The following is a 21,038-nucleotide window of genomic DNA, read 5'->3' on the forward strand; positions in this document are numbered from 1 at the left end:
ACTTATTTGCTGTGAATAAAAGCATAAAAAGGTGCAAAAATCTGGTTTTGTCAAGCTCCAGAATTAACATCTCATAAATCACAATATGCTAAATAAAACAGTCCACTTGGTTAGTTGTTATTGAGTTTACAGTTATGCATAGCTGGGTTGATGAGCAAAAACTTTTGTTTGTCTGGATATTATTTCTTCTTTTATAGTTTTCTTTGGGGTATTAAAATATATTGGTATTGGATGCAGCTATACCCAGGTGTTTTAGGAAAGGCATTTTTCTCTCCACATCTCCAACAATGGTCAATCTCATTTACAAATGAAGTGCTGAAAAATTAACATTATGATCATAGCAAAATCTTTTGCATTCAACCTTTAATCTGTCTAGGGATTACCCACTTAAAAACTTTGCATAAGGAATACTCCAGACATGCTTGGACTGGAGAAGTTAAATCTGGCTCTGTACACAGTTTCTTGACAAGTGACTAGGACTAAAGAAAACAAACAAAAACAGTACCAACTAGAAATACAATATTACCTTTTCCCTCCAGTTATCTTCATTCAGAATCTTCTGTCTTAATGCTTCCTGCAGCTGCTCTTTTCTGTTCTGATGAGAAATCAGCATCAACTCCCTAGAAACCACAAAAACCTGTAACTAAAAGAGGTATTCTGCCTAGATGAATTTTCTTGCAGTTTAACCCTTTGCAACAGGGACCATCTTTTACTCTGTGTTTTTTGGTACATAATACAATGGGGCCCTTCAATCCTGACTGGGGCCTCCAGGCACTACAGTAATCGTTATTTATATAATACTGTTGTAGTTCTGCCATCTGCCTTTTTTTGTTTGTTTTACACACAATATTATATGAGCTTACAGTTCCATATATCTTGATATAAAGTGCAAATATTTTAATATTTTCTCAAGTTGATTTTCACGTAACTTTATATGACTATAATGGATATAATAATAAAAAGAAAGGCAGTTACAGTTAGTTGAACTCAAAACATTACAATACTGCAACAAGTTTTGAATCAGCACCACTGAGTAGTGCTGAGTAAGTTCATAACTAACTTAGCTAATATTTAACTACAAGAAAAAATATTCTTAAATGATGCCAGTAACTAATGTGTAATACAGTTGGTAAAAAACAGTTACTAACCTTTCTGTAACTGTTGTTCTTCAAGATGTATTCTCATGTCCATTCCATGTTAAGTGTGTGCATATTAGGTGGAGGGCCTTGAGGCTCGGGTGGAGCAATCAGCTGTGATCTTGCAAGATCAGGTCCATGAGGAGAGAGAATGGCAACAGGGCCACTACTGACATGTCCAACAACACGCAGAACCAGTGCTGACGCAGCCATGTGGGGACTATAAGAATAACCCTTGCTTTGTCCCGCTTGACTTTCAGCAGGACCTTGTGCACAAGAAGAATGGGGGGAAACGCATAGAACAAGAGCTTTGTCCATGGGAGCAGGAAGACATCTCTGAGTGAGCCTGGGCTGTGACCACGTAGTGAGCAAAACTGCTGATATTTCCTGTTCTGTGTGGTTGCAAACAGGTCTACAAGGGTAAACCCCCACCTCTGGAAGATGGACTTGGCTACGTCAGGGCAAAGGGACCAGTTGTGGTGAGAAGAGAAAGATCTGCTGAGGTTATTTGCCAGAGTGTTCTGGGCTCCCGAAAGGTGAGAAGCTTTGAGGTGGATGAAATGCTCAGCGCAAAAATCCCACAAGAGAATGGCTTCTTGACACAAGATGGACAAGAGCACTCCTCCCTGCCTGTTGATATAAAACAAGGCTGCTGTGTTGTCCATAAGTACACACCCAACCTTGCCTGCAATCTGGGGTAGAAACACCTGGCATGCTAGGCAGACATTTCTGAGCTCTCTGACCTTTATATGCAAGAAGAGCTCCTCCTGGGACCATAGGTCTTGAGTCCTGAGGTTTTTCCAGGTGAGCCCCCCAACCTAGATCAGATGCATCTGAGATTAGGGCTACAGGTAGCTGGGGAGTGACAAAGGGAATAGCCACTGACCGGGGATCCCTCCACCAGTCAAGGGAGGCAAGGACCGGGGCAGGAATTGTAAGCACTAAGACCAAATGCTGATGGCTCCGCAAGTACACTGAAGCCAGCCAAGCTTGAAGGGGTCTGAGGCACAGTCTTGCATGCTGCACCATGTAAGTGTACGTGGCCATGTGACTCAAAGTTAGAAGCAGAAATGGGCTGTCGTGACAAGGTGGGCCTTGACCTGCGATATCAGTATAAATATTATCGGGAAGCAAGCCTCTGGGAGGAAGGCTCTGGCCCAGGTGGAATTAAGCACTGCACCAATAAACTCTGTCCTCTGAATGGTATGAGAGTTGACTTCTGCTCGTTTATCAGTTGGCTCAGGACTCGGAAGGTAGCTTAGACTAGACCGATGCTGGCTCTTACCTGCGCCTCGGACTGGCCCTTGATCAGCCAGTCATCGAGGTAAGGATAGACTTGTATACCTCACCTTTTGCCACCATCGCCATGCATTTTGTGAAACCTTGAGGGGCTGCTGTCAGGCCGAAAGGGAGGACAGTGAATTGGTAGTGGGTCTGGTTCATCATGAACCTTAGGAACCGTCTGTGGCTCTGGAAAATGGAGATGTGGAAATAGGCATCTTTCAAGTTGAGTGTGGCATACCATTCCCCTAGATCCAGGGAGGGGATAATGGAGGCGAGGGAGACCATGCAGAACTTCAGTTTCTTGAGATAACTGTTGTAGCAACGCAGGTCTAGGATGGGTCGGAGACCCCCTTCGGCCTTCAGGATTAGGAAATAACAGGAGTAAAACCCTTTCCCTCTCAAGTTCTAAAACACCTCCTTCACAGCTGCTACCCAAAGTATGGTTTGCACCTCCTAGACTGGAAGTTGCTCGTGAGAAGGGTTCCTGAAGAGGGATGGGGATGGGAGGTGGGATGGCAGGTGGAAGAATACGGAAGGGTATAACCTCTCTCCACGATACTCAGCACCCAATGGTCTGAGGTGATGAGACACCATGCTGGGCTGAAGTAGGAGAGTCAGTCTGAAAAGAAATGGGGGCAGGATCCAGTATGGGAACTGATATTATGCCCTTGAGCGCCTCTTCAGAAGTTCTGCTTGGGGCTTCCTGGACATCTCTGCAGGCCCAGTAGTGGGACTGAGGTGGAAGAGGGGAGTTGCCTGCACTTACAACCCCTGCTTTGTTTCTTAAACAGGTCTTGGCGCAGTGGAGGAACAAAGAAGCAGACCAGTTGTTGAGGTCTGAAGTTCTTCCTTGAAACTGCCAGGGCAAAGAGGACTAGGGACATGAGGATGGTCCTAGAATCCTTCAGGCCATGGAATTTTGCGTCTTGTCTGTTCCAAAAAGAAGGAAGTCCCTCAAACGGAAGATCCTGAATGGTCTGCTAAACCTCAGGTGGTAGGCCTGAGGATTGGAGCCAAGAGCACCTTTGCATGACGACCGCCCATCATTCTAGCAGCCGTGTCAGCTGCATCCAGGGAAGCCTGGAGGGAGACCCTGGCTATAGTCTTTCCTTCCTCCACCAGAGCGGAGAATTCCTGTCTGGATTCTTGGGGCAGTTAGTCCTTGAATTTAGACATGGAGTCCCAGATGTTATAATCGTACTGCCCAAGCAAGGCCTGCTGGTTGGAGATGTGGAGCTGTAATCCACCAGGAGAATAAATCTTTCTACCAAACAAGTCCAGCTTCTTTGAGTCCTTTGACTTGGGGGTTGCAACCTGCAGCCCTTGCCCGTCTCTTTCGTTGGCCGTTGCGACCAGAAGGGACCCAGGGGAGGGAGGAGAGGATGGGAATATAGGTACTTATACCTGTTGGAGGGAACAATGTACTTTCCCTCTGCTCTTTTTGAAGTGGGTGGCAAAGAGGACAGGGTCTGCCATAGGGATCTGACAGGAGCCATAACAGCCTCATTGAGGGTATGGCCACCTTTGATGGGGGTTCCACAGCCAAGATGTCGATCAGGCTGTGGTAGGATTCTTTAAGCATCTCCATTTCCAGCCCTAGGTTAGAAGCTACCCTTTTCAATAGCTCCTGGTGAGCTCTAAAGTCACTCCGAGGTCCCCCATCCACTCAAACCTGACACAACTTCATCTGGGGAGGAGGAGGAGGAAGTGTGCACTGGCAGGAGGCCTTCCTCCTCTTCTTCTGCACCAATCACATCATGTAGCCCCAAATCCTGAGAATCGGTACCGGAGTCCGAGTTGGGTGCCAGATTGAGTGGCGGAGGGGCCCTTCTCTCGGAAGCCACTAAGTGTGAACAGCGGAAAGGCAGTCCCAGTAGGGGGGTAACCCACAGATTCCAAAAAGGCCATTGGACCTGAATAGGCCACTGCCCACTGCCTAGAGGGGCAACTGCACCAGGATATGATGGAACATAAGCTGGGTTCTGGTACTGGCCCTTTGGCTGCATCCACCTCCAACTCCAATGACAAGTTGGCCTGCGGACCCCTGGGGGGTGGTACGCCTCGCTTCCACCGGCCGGTGCTGAGAATCCAGGGAATGGTGCCAGAGTGGGGAAACCTTCGCCAACATCAGCAGGTCGGTTTTCCTCTGGTCGGTAACTGAAAGACCTGGTGCTTGAATGGAGCTCAGGGCAACATGCTCCTTTCTGCTCAACATACTCGCCAATGCCGGATCTTGTCCCGCCTGGGTCAGCAGTACTGGGAGTGCCATCAGATCCCTGGCTGCTGAGAACGACGTCCCTTGGCCCGTGCCGCTTCCCGCAGCCCCCATTGGCCTGGAGTGGCGAACCGCGGCCAGAGGGAGCCACAGTTGGCCGAACCTGGGGACGCGGCAGGTAAACAAACCGATCCGGCATGCCAGGGGCTTTCCCTGAACAAGCGGTGGACCGGCTTTGAGAACCACTGCCCTAGAAGACCTCTGCGTACTCCTAGGGGTACGCATACCCCTGGTCGAGAACCACTGTCTCAGGCCATTACCTTTCACGCAGTTACCACTATACTGAGCCTAATAATTTGTGTTTGGCTAAAGCATATTTTCCAGAAAAGCATCCAATCTTGATCTGAAGACATCAAGAGATGGAGAATCCACCACTTTTCTTGGTAGTTTGTTCCAGTGATTAATCACACTTACTGTGGAAAACTGAATCTGTTCCTAGCGTTGCCCAGTTTTTCAAAAGTGGCTTATAATTCTGTGTCTCAATTTTTGGGAGTCCATCTTTAGTCACCTTGGAACTGATCTTTCAATATGCTGAACACCTATTGCTCAAAGACCCTAATTCAAGAAAGCACTTAAACCCATGTTTAAGTCCTCCCTATTGATGGCTTCACTTTAGAGTGTGCTTAATTTTAAGCATGTGCTTAAGTATTGTCCTGAATTGGGATGCTTTCCTGAATCAGGGCTAAATTGAGGTGGAGAATAGCTGTACTATTGTACTACTTGGTATCTGAAAATTCTAAAATTGGGCACTGACAAGAATATTCACACAAAATTAAAAGCCACTTCTGAAAATTGGGGCCTACTTAATTCATAGGAGTGATGGAAGGCTTAATTCATGTTTGAGGTCCTTGAGATGCTCTAGGCCCAATTCAAATCCCACTCAAGTCAGTAGGAGGTTTTCTACTGACTTCAGCAGGCATTGGATGAGGTCCTATAAAAATGCATGTATTATAGATATTTGCCAGCATTGTTATAGCTGGTATATTAATGCAAACAATTTAAAGTATTGGAAAGCTTAAAATGATCTGGGACCCTGACCCTGAAAACCTAATTTGGGTTAACTACAACTAAGTTCAATAGGAGTTTTGTCTGAGAGAGGCTCCACTCTACTCAATGGCATTTCTATGTCTGTCTTTAATGGCGTAACTTTTGAAAACCACATCTGATCAAATCCAAAATTTCACGGAATGTTCTAGGCATCAGTGGGCAGAACCTTATTGATTCTGATGAAAACAGGACAACCAGAAGAGCCAGATTTCCACCCAAATCACCATTTGGTCACTCAGGATACAGGGGTGAGGCAGTGTCCTCCCAGAGGCCTGTGGCAGGGGAGCAGTCACTTTGGATACACCTCAGGATTAGGGTGTAGGGTGAGGGTTAGTGGGCCCCTCATGCCATTCTGGCCAGCCTCCCCTCAGCTGGGACCCTTGCCCTCCAACCCTGTCCAGCTTCCCAACCAGGGCCTCTCATTCCCATTCTGGCCAGACCCTCCCTCAGTTACACCCCTCACTCCCCCCACTTCAGCCATACCCCTCACCCCCCAAAAGAATCCTTTTGAGTTTGGTGAAAATTGGAAAACTGGAAAAGCCTGATTTCTACCAAAATCAACAGTTCAGACCACAGTGGTATGTGTGTGTAGGGAGGGGCTGCTGAACATACAGCTTGGGCTACAGAAGCAACAAAGTGTGCAACCCAAAAAAAGATCTGGAGAGGTTTAGCTGCTAGCAATGTCAAAATATATGTGACTAAATGCTGCTTCAACTGCTGCTTTCAAAGTGCCTCTTTTGCAAGTAGAGTCACTTTATCAGTACACCGGATGAGAGTGCAGCATTATTCCACATAGATAACACTTTCAAAATGCAGTATTTTTTGGCCAATGATCACCTTTTTTGCTGTTTGGAAGTTACTGGAAGGCTTGTCAAAGAGGATGGTGAGTTCAGGGAAATAGGTACGGATTTTTTTTTTATTTTATTATTTAATTTTGTAATGATTTAACTAAGAGACGGGCATCAAAACAGAAAGATTACACTATAATTCTTATTCATACCTGTAGCCCTTCAGGCATGCACATGCCCAAACGTTTAACCAAAGCTTACTACTTCAGTAAATATGGTAGTGAAGGCTTCTGACTTTGCAGAATGGACTGGGACTCAGGGGTATGAAGAATAACATTACAAAGTATAACAAAGGTGGAATGTTTGCCATGCCCAGAACTTAGTGACAAAACCCCGCTACAACTTTTAGAGGATTTTTTCCTTAATAACAAGTGATGATCATTCTCAAATTACATATATAACTCTATTAGCCAGTGGAACTCATTGCTACAGGTATTACTGAGGCCAATAGCTTAGTAGGATTCAAAAGGATTGGCTATTTGTCTAGACCTGTGGTTCCCAAACTTGTTCTGCCGCTTGTGCAGGGAAAGCCCCTGGCGGCCGGGCCGGTTTGTTTACCGGCCGCGTCTGCAGGTTCGGCCAATCGTGGCTCCCAGTGGCTGTGGTTTGCTGCTCCAGGCCAATGGGAGCTGCTGGAAGTGGCTGCGGACGCGACAGGTAAACAAACCGGCCCGGCCCACCAGAGGCTTTCCCTGCACAAGCAGCAGAACAAGTTTGGGAACCACTGATCTAGACATCACAAATATTCAGAATTACAATAAAAAAGCCTAGATCTTTGGAAGGCTAACTCGCATTCTTCTAAGGAAGAAATTTTCTCTGTGGGCAGGTGATTGCATAACTGCCCTCTGTAGTATTTCTTACTCCTTTCTTTGAAGCATCTGATGCCAGCCATTAGGCTACATTATCCAGTATGGCAATTTTAATGCTCTTGTTATCCATTAATTAGGCTTCTGGAGCACATTCCAACTGTTGGTATAAAAATTTACTGTATTTAGAGATTAAAGAAAATCTGTACAACTAAATAATTTAGGAATGTGTAACATTATTAATCAAAACAAGATATACTAGCCAGTGTTTTATAGAACATATCTAAATTCACATGTAGCTGGATATTCTGCTATCTTTATATACTATTACGCCATTCTAATGGAATACAAACATAGCTTTAATTAAAATATTGTATGGTGCGGTTCTTCCTTTTTTAACTGTTATGACTCTTTAGATTTTTGCTATAACAAACTCATGACTTTTCTCATTTTTTGCCATGACAAAAAGTCAGCATTACTTACAAACAATATATAGAAATGTCTTTATCCCATGACAGAAACAAGACTGATAAAACTGCAATGCTTTGATAACATCTTGTTTTTTCAGTTGCTTCTAAACTAAAGGGGCTCTTTAATTTAAACTGTAATAAATATGAATATCAGTAACTACTACACATTTTTTGTTTTAAAAATTCCTTATGCTGTTTTCTGATAGATATTGTAGCATACTCTTTACATTAGGCACATACTACACATGGGGTTATAATGATTTTACTTTTTTGATAAAAGTAAGGAAGTCTGAAGATTTGACTTTTAGGGGACTTTTTATTTCAAGATATCCTCAGAAAGAAAATCTAGGCAAAAATCAAGCTATGCAAAAGTATGCATGGTGAGTCATTTCTGATTACCTTTCTTGTTTCAGCATTACTACTTCTTCCTCTCTCTGTCTAAGAAGAGCTTTAATTGTTTCCAGTTCACTCTCTGAGCAACTGGTTCTTTTTTTTAGATCTTCTTCTTGCCTTTCTTTCTCTGCCACTTCTTCCTGTAAACGTTTGCATACTTGTTGGCAAACTAGCAAAGACTCTTCTTTTTCTTTTAGATCTTTAGTAAGTCTAAATAAATAATAATAATAATAATTAATAATAAATCACCACAATATCACAGCTGATGCATTTTTCTTTATAGATAAAAGATATCCTGAGATAATTTTTGCTTGTAAAAGAGAATATTACACAAAGACAAAAAATAAAGGAAAAAGAAGGCCGAAGAACATCTTTGTGAAGTTAACTAGAATGATCATTCAAATACAGTCACAAAAAATAAAAATTACAAGTACCAAAAGATCTGTGATTAAAAAATGAGGAATATTAAAATAATAAAAATAAAAATAATTTGATCTTTCTTATCATTTGTATATAAAATAAAAACAATTCTGTAATAAACCTGGATTTAGACATTCCATTTTCATACTCCAGCTTTTGAAGTTCACTTTGACAGATGTCAACTTCCTTTGATTTCATCCTAAAATATAACAATTCATAAAGTATACATTAGCCCCAAGAAATCAAAGCCTTTACTCATTAAATGATTTGGACTTCATTTGTTAACTGTTTCACGCTTTTTATTTTAGTTGAATACCATGAAAAATTTCCCTACAGGGAGATTTATTAAACTGTGGTGTTGTCATGCTCTCTGTACATCTTTGAATAGATATATCATATATACTGAACATATACACACACATTTTTAATCCTGTCTCAAACAGGCCTACCAGTGAAGCACACGTGCAACTTTAAGCACACGAGTAGTCCTGTTAAATCATTGTAAATTTAATGGAATGTGTGTTTTGCTGGAATCAGGGACTTAAACAAGAACTAAGGTATGAATGTTTGCAATGCCCTCTGTCTATCCCCAGTTATTGGATGATCCTTAGTAACTAGTGTCAGCCCCAGTTTGAGTAATCCTCAAGTTTAAGATTTCTAATTTAAGATTTGTAAGTGGGGGCCTATGTGAAACAAACTAGCGGTCTCACTCTGGTTCCTAGCTATTAATTATTATTATTATTATAGTAGTACTAAGAGGCCCCAGCTAAGATTTGAGCCCCATTGCCTGGCATTGTACAAATGGAATAAGAGACTGTCCCTGACCCAAACAGTTTATGATCTAAATAGGCAAGACAGACAAAGGATCAGAGGAAAGGAATATAACACGTAATCAGAATGAACAATATGATGGTCTGCAAATTTCATTTTACTTCCACAATACTATTTTTTGTTGTTGTTTGTTATTTGTGGGGGGGGGCGGCTTTTGTTGAAAGGGGATTAAGTAAACAGAAAGACGAAGAAAGGGGCAAGTGACTTTCACAGGTGGCTGTCCCTTTAAGGGGAGTTGGGATCAGCTGCCTCACAGCTAGGGATCAGGTGATTATAAAAGCCAGCAAGTGTCTCAGTTGGGGTAGAGCACTGCAAGGAGTAGGCTGGCTCTGGAAAGAAGCCCCTGGGTCAAGATTCAGTTTGGCTCCTGTAGGAGGCCCTAGAGCAGGGTATGACTCCCAGGCAAGTGGCCTCCAAAGTGGAAATCTATAGGAAGTAGATAGGTCTTCTGCAGAAGACCCTAGTTTTATGGGAAGGGATGATCGCTGGGCTGTACTCATTTACTGTGGAAGAAATAAAGCTGAAGTCCTGAGAAAAGGGCCTGAACCAGACTCTGGGCATGGTATCACTCCTTCGTTGGCTCAGGGGACAGGCCAACAGCCACAGGGAAATTAAGAGAGAGGTTAAGAGTGATCATGGAAGGAAAGAGAAGGAGACAAAGAGGGGAATGTGGAGAGCAGGTGAATTGAGGCTGCACTGAAGAGAATGTGAAGGAGAGGAAAGGAGAGAGTTGGAATGAATAGCCAATTAACAGAGAGGAAAGAACGTCCAAAGCAAAAACTGCAGAAAGCAGTATGGTGATGATGACATATGCCATCAGCATTCAAAGATCCCTGCTGCAGCTCTTAGTCTCTGCTCCTGCTGACTTGAATCTATGGCTATAATTTCTTTCTTCCCTGTATTTACACAGGTAGGGTAGGCTGCTTGGAACAAAGGGTCCTTGGAGGCTCTCTCCTAAACAGTTCTGGGTCTGAGAAGGTGGGTGGAGGGAGAGAGAAATGCCAACTGGGTCTCATCTTTCCCCTCCTCCACACATGGTGTGGCCATACCTGTGCAGCTGCTTGTCTCTGCCCCTGACAGCTTGTGGCTCTGGGTTCCTAGTGTATTGATATCAACATCACAGAAATCACTATTCACCACCACAACTGGCAACCAGTATTGACAGTACAACCAGAGAGATGAAGGATTGAATGGTCACAGAGACTTTACCATACTCTCAGTTGTAAAAGGGGATCTTTCAGAACAGGGTTTAGGGCAGAAAATAATTTGGAGGATTGAGTGGAAGTTTGTACTTAAAGGGGACTTCAGTTTCCAGTGCAACTGGGCAACTTTCAGGAGCACTAAATTAACTTTTAAAAGATTCCTGACTTGCTACCTTTTTAGTATATTTCCCTATACTGCACATACGTATCAAAGGCCTGATGATAGACTGACTTACATTACAACACAGTGTTCTGTACAAGAGTAAGGATTAACCAACAAAATCCTCCCACAGAGTGAAGTAAACAGACTGAGCCCTGAAGTAGAAGAGAGAGAAAAACACTGTCTTTGGAATGGAGAAGTAAACACACAGCCAACTCAATGGAGGAAAGCAATCGCATTTTAAATTATATTCACACTAACTTCTCCATACTTCAGTTAGGAAATAAACTTTAAATTTGCTCAGCAAAAGTGCCAAACAAACACAGAACAAATATATACCACACAACAGAGCTAACATATTCCAAACTGAGTCAGACATGAAGACTAGCCAACAGAAGAAACCCAATTCATCTTAACAAATTACAGGACAAAGTAAGTTAAACACATTAGGTTTCCTTATTAAAATGCACACAGAAGTCATTTATATAGTACTATTTTTTTAATTATCCCAGCTTCTCTAGAAAAGATAGCACAAAAGGGCACTGGTGCATTGAAATTTTATTAGCAGCTCAATTCATTTGCGTCTTAGGGAACTGAGCACAGCCCTAAGAAATGTGACAGACAAACTCCTGATTTTGAATGCTAGCTCTGCAATACTTGTATTACCTTCAGTAGGTCACAACATTTGGGACCTAGCTTTGCACTCTACAAAACTGAGATATTACTATTTACCTCATAGGGTTGTTGTGAGGATTCATTAATTAATGTTCATATAGCTTCTGGACATGTACAATATTATGGACGTGATGCAGCTCCCACTGAAGTCAGTTGGCGTCTTTTCATTGGCTTCAATGAGGATTGGATTCAATTAGGCCCCATAATTCTAAATATTATTACTATTAAAAGGTTCTCTTAGCAGGGAAGATTGTTGGCATTGAGAATGGCTTAATGTTAAGGCAATTGAAGAGAAAGGCTTTCAGATTACCAGGCTTTCTGATGGACAACTAAATTATTTCTCTTCTAGTGTACAAGGCTTCTGTTATTAAGGAACAGAAAAAAAAAATCAATAGTCACTCACATTATACAGTATATCCTTGATCTAAGCTATCATAGCCTTGGTCAACAGTAAAATCACCAAGCTCAACAGTTCATCAGAATTTTAAAGTTTTGGGTTGCTTTCATGATATCGAGGCCCACACTAAACATGAGGAATATGCCTATCTAAAAAGGAATCAATCTTGGTTTTTTAAATATTTCATATGTATAATTCTGATTAAAGAAGTCTTAAAAGTACCAACAAGCTACACTATAAATATATATATGCATGGCTGGGAAAAATATGTACCACTCAAAAGTAAGCTCAAAGCTCAATGGCCAAAAGATTAACAACTGAATGGCTGTACATATGGATAAAAACCTTAAAGGAGAGAAATTAGAATCAGAGAATCAGAGTCAGACAAGTTCAGTGTCTTCATAAAAGAAATAAATTTACATTACGTACTATATTTCTTCAAATAAACAGCTTTTTTGAGCAACCTTAACTGGTTTTCAAGTGCTTGTATCACCAAAATGACTCAAAAAAAGCCAGGAAATCACTAGGTAAGTCCTTACCCAGCCCTTACAATCAACAACCACAATTTCTCCTTCTCCACATTACCTCACTTGCAATGCACATGCCTCCCTCCCTCAACCTCCACACAAATAATACAGCTTTTAACTCTGACCATATGGAGTGGCTAGGAACGATATTTTGTGTTGAAGTAAGCAGTATGGTAAAAATGTTTAGGTGATGGTTATGTTTAAGTGTGTTTTGTTGGATGTTTTCTGTTTTTGAAGTTGAAATGTTTGTAGTACTGTTTATTATTCTGGGAAGTCACTGTTTATAGTGGTACTGTTTGGGGGATCTAAGGTGTAGTGATGTATTTTTTCAACAGCTGATGTTTGTGGTGGGAGTTAAGGTTGAATGCTTTGGATGGAGCTGAAGGGAGGAAGGGTTTATGTTGTGGGTGAGAAAATGTGAAGAAGGTAAAATCATGGTTGTAGGTTGCAAGGGCTGGGTAAGATTTAACTAACAATTTCCTGTTTTTTGTGGTTGGTTAATGGTATGTGCACTAGAGAAACCTTAACTCTTCAATGGATTTGTCTGAGGGATTTTTTAAAGTAAGAAATCTATATCAACTCTGACAGCTATCTGTGTTGATCATTCTTGTCCCTGTGCCATGTTACAAAGGTCCAAAGTCTTCCAAGAATACTTGCTCCACACAGTAATGCACTCCTTCCTCATGGCTCCCCCTCACAGCTCAGTTTCTCCCCATGGTCCTCAATCACAACCTTGCTCCTTTCCATGTCCTCCCACAGTACTCTTCCTGGATATGATCCTCTACCCACATCCCTGCTCTCCTACCATCCCCACTCACCCCCAGTCTCCCTCTACATTTTCATTCACCTTTGGTGCTGTTGAAGATGAACCAAGGTAGGAATTAAGGGGAGAAAAACAGGTATGTGTGTGAGATGGGGAAAGGAGTCTCAGTGGCAAATGAGTGGGATGTGTGGAGGAATGCCTGGGATGGGAGTCAAGTACCTCTGTTTTGAGGCACTGATGCAACAAGGATTCCCCTGGGACATGAGGAAGCAATATCTAGCAGCCCTCGGTGTGCTGATGCCTTAGTACTGAGACACTGGGCTCTCTACTAGGCCAACCCTCCCATTCACATTCCGAATCCTCATATAACCATGCACTCCCTGCCTTTCACATTCCCACTCATCCCCTTTGGGGAGACAAAAGGAAGAGAGAGCAGGGATGGGAGTGCGTAGGGCTGCCTAAAGGTTGTTGCTTCAGTTTCAGTTAAGACATATAGCAGCATTTTAAATGTTTCCTCTGAAAATGTTAGTATATCTCTTACTAAAAAACTTCCATGAAAAATTCAGTTGTCCCATGACAAGTTCCTGGGCCAGATCTGGAGACCCCCTATCAATCATTAAAGTATGAAACAGATGGAACTTAGTCCTGCTTTAAATCCATGTCTACACAGGGAATTTCACAAAAATTTCCTACTGATGGGAACCCCAGAAAAAATTCCCATGGTTGCATTTGCAATGTAGCTGTAGCCATGTGACCTAAAGAAGAGCTCCTTGTGGCTCAAAAGCATGTCTCTCTCACCAACAGAAGTTGTTCCAATAAAAGATATTACCTTACACACTTTGTTAGCTAAACCTGTAAGGTCTACACTAGGTCTTCCATTATTAGGCATTTTTTTTTGTACAACTCCCTAGTGTAGACATAGCCAAGGTGCATTTCTCAGCACAACTTTTCCTAAGCCTCCATAACACATATTACACACACACATGCCACATATGTGGAGATGCTATCCATTGGACAAACTGCAGAGCCATGCAATTTATGGATTTGTCATGCAGCTCTGAGAATCTAACCTCATCTTTGCCTGTCCATTAATCAACCTTCCCGGATCTTATTGTAACCCTCTAAACCTCTGAGTAGCTTCAAACAACTGCCATTAAAAAAAGGGAAAAGAAAACACCTTCCAGAGAAACGTGTCCTCCTCCCAGGCATATAGAATTTCTCCCTAAAATTACAGCCATCTGAGGTCTGGATAAGCAAGATTCAGTCTTGGACCAGTAACATCTTTTCTATACTTAGAAATATTACAACTGTAAGCTCCATTACCTCAACCCCATTCACTGAGAAATGAGAACATTATTTCCTTAGAAAAGGGAAATTTCCAGCTTCCCAAAAGGACCATGGAATCATTTCTTATCCCAAGATAAAATAATTTAAAACTGTGGTACTTATGTCACAGAAAAAGCTATTTTAGGCTATTGTTAGAATCCCTCTGAACAGTGTACAAGTGGATTCACAGTTACTAAGATAGCTAGCTTTGCAAACTGAGGGATTAAAAAAACAAATAAAAAGAAATAGTACCAATACAAATTCTAAAAATCAACTAAAACTTTCCTGAAATAGTTTTTCTATAACATATGGCATATAGAGAATCCATTATTATACGGTATGATAAGAAGTTTGATTTAAACTAGTTTGGGATGATCTGACTAACTCACCCCTGGCCTGATCAAGGCCCATTGAACTCAACAGAAAGTCTATAATTGATTTAAATGGCCTTTGCATCAGGACTTCACAGCTTTGCTACTCATGAGTAATGCAGATGTTTCAAATTCATGCCGATAACACTCTTATACCACACCACTATTATGAACTCTTTCTCTCTGCAAATACACATACACGCACAAATATGCATATATCGCTATCTCTCTATTGGATGGAGAGATAAACGTAGTAACTTTGTTGAGGAGAATTATGAAAAAATATAATAATGTTGTCTAACTCCCACTGAAGTGGTGCTGAGTACTCAACACTTTTGAAAATCAAGCCACTTATTTAGGTGCCTAAACGCTGAGTCAGGAGCCAAACTTTAGGCACCCACTTTAAAAAATCTTGGCCCATATCTTTCACTATGAAATCAGGATAAAAATGAAATGTTAAAAAAAAATCACAATTTTAAACATTCTGTTCCAAACCACTGAGAGGAAAAACAGTTGTTTTTTAAAAAACCTTCTTCAATTTTTCTATGTTTACCAACCTTACATGTGAATTTTCTAGGACAGAAAACTAACTTGCCAATGAATTCATCCAGATATCAATTTCTATCAACTGTCACATGAAAGTAAAGACAGTTTTAATTTACAAAATGCTTTAAGTGCTCACAGCACTATTAAATAAGGAAAGACTGAATTTATTTGTGATGATTGAACAAAACATTGTTCAGTAACATTTATTGATTACTTGAGGTGAGTGAGCCACTACGATGTTTAACATCAACTCACAACCCTGTTTCAGATAGGAGTTTGTCACATGGCCATGCAATGTAATGGCCAGATCACTGACTGAATGATGCCTACATTTAACCTTTAAGTTGCACTCTCACAAAACAATAGTTTGTATTTTCCACACAGTAACTGTTTATAGGTCAATATGTTCATCTTTTTTAAAAAAAGATCTCTCTACTCCAGGTGTAAAAGGAGAATTTGTAATTTTTGAGTCTCCGAGCCAAAGCTTCAAGAAGGTAAAATAAGTTTCTAGGCAACCTCTTTTGAATGTTGAGAGACAGATAACAGACAAGTGACTTTTGTTAGTTTATTGAGGATGAGAATAGTATCCCATCAAATAAGTGGTTGCATTATAAGAATTTTAAAATATGTCATTATTGTTAGAAACACAAATGGAGGGTGAGATTAAATTAATTTTCTTTTTCCCATACCATGAAAAAGGAAGGTTAGAAGTTTAATAGACTTATCTTAAAGACCTGTGTGGAGGACAGATAGAATATTTGCTAAAGGTGGACAAGATTGCTAGGTCTTTACATTGGCCTTTATATTAGACAATGAAACATACACCATTCTGCACCATGTTTCTTCCCCATCTTCAGTACAACATTTTATGTAATTATTTGCTTCAAAAGGATGTCTCGGGTATTCTACTCCTTAAATACATTAGCTCCAATAATTCTAAAAAAACTGAGACAAGGTAAAAGGATATGTGATGGACAACATAGCCCTGATCTGTTCTAGTAAAAGCAAAGAGATACACCAATCCAGCTACATTATATGACATTAACAAGTTAACTGTATTTTTCCAGTTAAGATTGAACAGAGTACAAATATAGTTAATAGTATGGCTAAATACTCTGAAATAAAAACACAGCAGCATGGACAGGTGGCTGAAAAAAAGTGTATAGCTTCACTTTGTATCAGTATAATAAAAACACCCCTCCAAGCGAAACAATCTATACTAATAAAAGTGCAGTTTTGCAGTACAGCTGCATCTACACTGTGGCCAGGGATAATGTCTCTTGGCACCCCTAACTGACATAGCTATGTCAGCAGAAGTCTGAGTGTAGAGACAGATCCACGCTCTCAAATTAAGTTAGTGGGAGTTTTGCCATTGACTTTAAAAAGGGGCAGGACTGGGGCAAAATGTATTTTGGATTATGTTTTGTTTTTTAACTTTAAAATTTCCATTGCGTGCACATATATTTACACTTCTTACAAACCATGGAAAATGTTTTGTTCTATAGAAAAAAATCCAGAAGTGGAATAAATTATTATATTACACTAATAAAAATAACTATTACCATCTCACATTTTAAAGTCAGAGATAACTAGTAGTATTGTCAATCTTAAGACCATCTATCAACAATCTTTTTATGGACTTTCCTGAAATATAAACAAGGTTTCCTTTATGATACGTAGTTAGTTTTCAGTTCCACATTCAGAGATTCTGATCATAACAAGTTACAAATATTTAGAAAGCTTAGCAATAAAGTATTTTAATGGTAATGCAAGCTCTCAGTATGAAAAACACATTTATATGTTTATATGTAGTTAACTATACAGTGAAAAACCCTTCCAAATGTACTTTTAAAAATCTGAATGTAATATGGGTATAATTGATCAAAATGACATATTCCTTTTAAAATATAAATAACAGATTTAACCATGGTTATTAATTGGTGAAATAATACCATAACAACAAGAAGCCTTAAAAATTTCCAGCTCTTACACCTACTTAATTGTTACTCTTCTTGATCCTTTTGATTCTGGGTTTACTTAAAACATCTATCAATACTGCAAGCTCATTCTTTTCATTTTTGCTACAGTAAATTCTTTATATTTGACTTGATCTTTGATTAGGCCTAGACTACACTGAGAACACACATTGCACAGGTTAATGAAAGATAGCAAATTATTCTTGTGAAATTATTGTCTTGAGCGCAAATATTTGTTTCATAAAAATAAGAAATGTATTCAAGAAAAAAATCTATATCATCCCATTTAGATCATAGAAGGGCAAGTGGACAGTGCTTAATCCTTTTCCAGAACACCATTACAGAGGATACATCTGGACTGAGTACACGTTCATATTAGCAAATAATTTTGCATCTGGACCAAAATGGAGATGAGACTGAATGCTTTGAAAAGACCTACTGGCTTCCGACTAGTCACATGCTTAAAGTTAATCACAGGGTGAAGAGCAGTTTTGAGTACAAAGTGGCAGCAAAACTAGGCCTTAAATAAATAAAATAAAATATCTTACATGAGTAGTTTTTTGTAGTGGCCTATTTCAGCTGTTGCTTTCTGAAACTTGAGTCCAATTGTCTCTACTTGATTTGTTAAATCTGAAACAACAAAATATATCTGTTTTCATTTCTGTATTTGTATGCCCATCATTTGCTCTTATAATGTGATGTGTTATATTTGCCTCTCACTTATGTAGCCGCTCTTTATAGCAAAACAAAAAACAAAGAAACAAACAAAAAACCAACAACCAGGTAACCCAGTAAAATTAATTGACTTATCAAAACTTTCTGTGATAAGTAAATTGATAGTTTTTAATTATAAACTTTACTTTAATTATAAATTAAGCTTCCAATAATCATCTGTAATGAATAATGCAAAGTATCTACCTTCCTGAAGAAAGAACATCATTTTATGACTTATTTTTGTTGATTTCTCATTGCTGATAAACAATAGAAAATTATATATGCTTGGGTTTTCCTATGAAAAACAAAGTGGATTTATTGGAACAGTTAGATTTGTGCAGCATTGCCATTTACTCAAATTCAGAAAGACTTATTTGTATTCCTGTTCTAGCACAGACTGAATGAATTAAGAAACTGAATCCAAAATATCAAGAAATTGACTTTACATTAATAGATTTTTTTTTATTTCACAGGGCAGTATATTCAATTCAATTGAGGTTAATGCAAAAAAGCTTTAAACTGTAGATGTACTGATCCAAATTCTGCTCTTGGTTACAGATGCAACTGAGAGCAGAATTTGGCCCAGAAATCAGAAGGATAAGTATGAAATGCACTTTACAACTAGAAGTATCAGAGATTATCCACATTTGTTTTTATTTCACATTTTCTCTCAGCTAAATGTTATCCCCAAAGCTACAACATTGATCAGCTTCAGTAGCTCACTAAGAAATCAGACTTTTCCCTTTTCCCAACAGACAGTCCAGGATGTTCCCTCTGAGCCATAAGGTTAATTCTAGCTTCTTCCACTTTAGAAATACCTTAACTAAAGTGCAGTGGCAGTACAGATGCTGCTGAGTCTTATTTGTTTCATATAACTTCTTTATACAAAAAACCTCACAAAATTAAGTGATGGAAGACACCTGTTACCTCACCTAGTCCATCCCATTAGTGCAGGTCTGGTTCCTTGCAGTACATTTTGTTGTCATCGATTTTAAGGCAAGAAGGGACCACATTATCTAATCTGACCTCTTGTGTATCACAGGCTGCCTTCCCACCTCCACCACCACACTAAACCCAACAACCAAAATCAGACCAAAGTATTACAGTCCACAGGAGACTAGACTACTACATGCCAGAGGCAGAGAATGGGAGGGGCCAAGATGCACCAGTGCCCAAGGCCCCCGCATAGGCAGGAAAATGATTAAGTGAGATATATCCAGATTATCCTGGCAAGTGACTCATTCCCACATGCTGCAAAGGAAGGTGAAAAACTCCTAAGGTCAGTACCAATCTGACCTGGGGGAAAATTCCTTCCTGACCCCACATATGGGGATCAGTTAGACCCTGAGCATGTGAGCAAGAACCAGCCAAAAGGCACTTGAGAGGAAGAATGCTCAGTGGCACATCAGAGCCATGACCCACCGGCCCCAATGTTCCATCTCTGGCCATGGTCATCCCTGACACTGCTGAGGAAGGAGATAAACAAAGAAACCAAAGCAGAATACGGGGGGTGGGGGGGAAGGAAATGAAACCTCTTCCTGACCCCCAGCTGGTGGCCAGCTGAAACCTGAAGCATGAGCTTTTAGGCACAAACAACACTGAGCCCCACCTCCTATCATCACAAGCAATCCCATCATATGATTGCACTCATAAATTTGTCCAGCTCTTTCTTAAAACTAATTATTTGCCCCCACGACTCTTATTGAGTGGCTTTCCAGAGCCTCACCCCTCTGATGGTTAGAAACCTTCCTCTAATTTCCAGCCTGAATTACCACCAGTTTCTATCCATTTGCTCTTGTCCTCTAGCTTAAATAGCTTTTCACCCTCCCTTGTATTTAACCTTTATATATTAATAGACAGCAATCATATCCCCTTTTTTTGCTAGACTAAACAAGCCAACCTCTTCCAGTTCATAAGATAGGCCCTCCATTCCCCTGATCATCCTAGTAGTTCTTCTCTGCACCTGTTCCAGTTTAAATTCATCTTTATTGAACATGGGTGACCAGAACTGCACACAGTATTCCAAATGAGGTCTTCTCAATGCGTTGTACAATGGCATAAATATTTCTCAATCTCTAGTAGAAATGCCTCACCTAATAAATCCTAGGCATTTGCCTTTTTCATAGCCACATATCACACTGACTCATATTCATTCTGTGATCAACCCACACATTCAGTGGTTTCCTCAGTCGAGTTTTAAAATCCTAGTTTTTTAAAATAATGTGCTATTAAAAGGTAACCCTGGATATTCCTTAGAGGGTAAATCCTCCCAGGATCATTTTCTGATAGGAGAATATGACCCCCTTTTTTTGTCTGGCTAACAGCATGCCCTTATTGCCTGAAATATCTACTCGTTTTTATGAAGTTGGCTTTCCAATACTAACTGTAGCTATTGAAAGCTCAGAGCAGGAACATTTAATACTAGTTTTGTTAGCACATCTTAAGGAATAATACAAAGTATTAGAGAGAGATCTCAAACCATCAGAAATAATAAAAAGCTTCTTCAGGATGAAGTCTTCCCATTGACTTAATTTGGAGCTGGATCAGGCTCAATATAATCAAGGTAGAAAATAAATTAACTGTAGAAACATCTTCACAATATGTGCCTGCCTGCCACTGAATTAGAAATGGACAGTAATAAAAATTCACACCATATAAAATTCCATTGCCACTGTGCATATGTACCTCTGATATAATACTTGATGTATGTTGCTTAATTAATTTTGGCAATGCTTTTAGCCCTTCCTAAGACAGTAAATCTTTTGAAATTGAAACAATTTCTATTCTGATCCTTATAAACCAAAGCTCACAATAATAAAAATGATTAAGATAAGGTAAGGAGATCTTCAGAAATGTTAACTTCTTTTTAAT

The 21,038-nt window shown here is 40.1% G+C and overlaps 1 protein-coding gene across 1 annotated transcript in view; it reads right to left on the reverse strand.

Annotated features, from left to right (window-relative positions):
• The window catches only part of LEKR1 (leucine, glutamate and lysine rich 1), a 124,924-nt gene that overhangs the window by 17,166 nt on the left and 86,720 nt on the right, over positions 1–21,038 (reverse strand). Inside the window, exons 7-10 of the mRNA XM_007067081.4 lie at positions 18,002–18,083; positions 8,801–8,878; positions 8,266–8,469; positions 527–620 (exon numbers count right to left, since the gene is read on the reverse strand). Coding sequence (XP_007067143.3) covers positions 527–620; positions 8,266–8,469; positions 8,801–8,878; positions 18,002–18,083 — 458 coding nt within the window. The remainder of the gene's footprint in view (positions 1–526; positions 621–8,265; positions 8,470–8,800; positions 8,879–18,001; positions 18,084–21,038) is intronic.

This window comes from Chelonia mydas, chromosome 9 (assembly GCF_015237465.2).
Source record: "Chelonia mydas isolate rCheMyd1 chromosome 9, rCheMyd1.pri.v2, whole genome shotgun sequence".
Taxonomy (NCBI): domain Eukaryota; kingdom Metazoa; phylum Chordata; order Testudines; family Cheloniidae; genus Chelonia; species Chelonia mydas.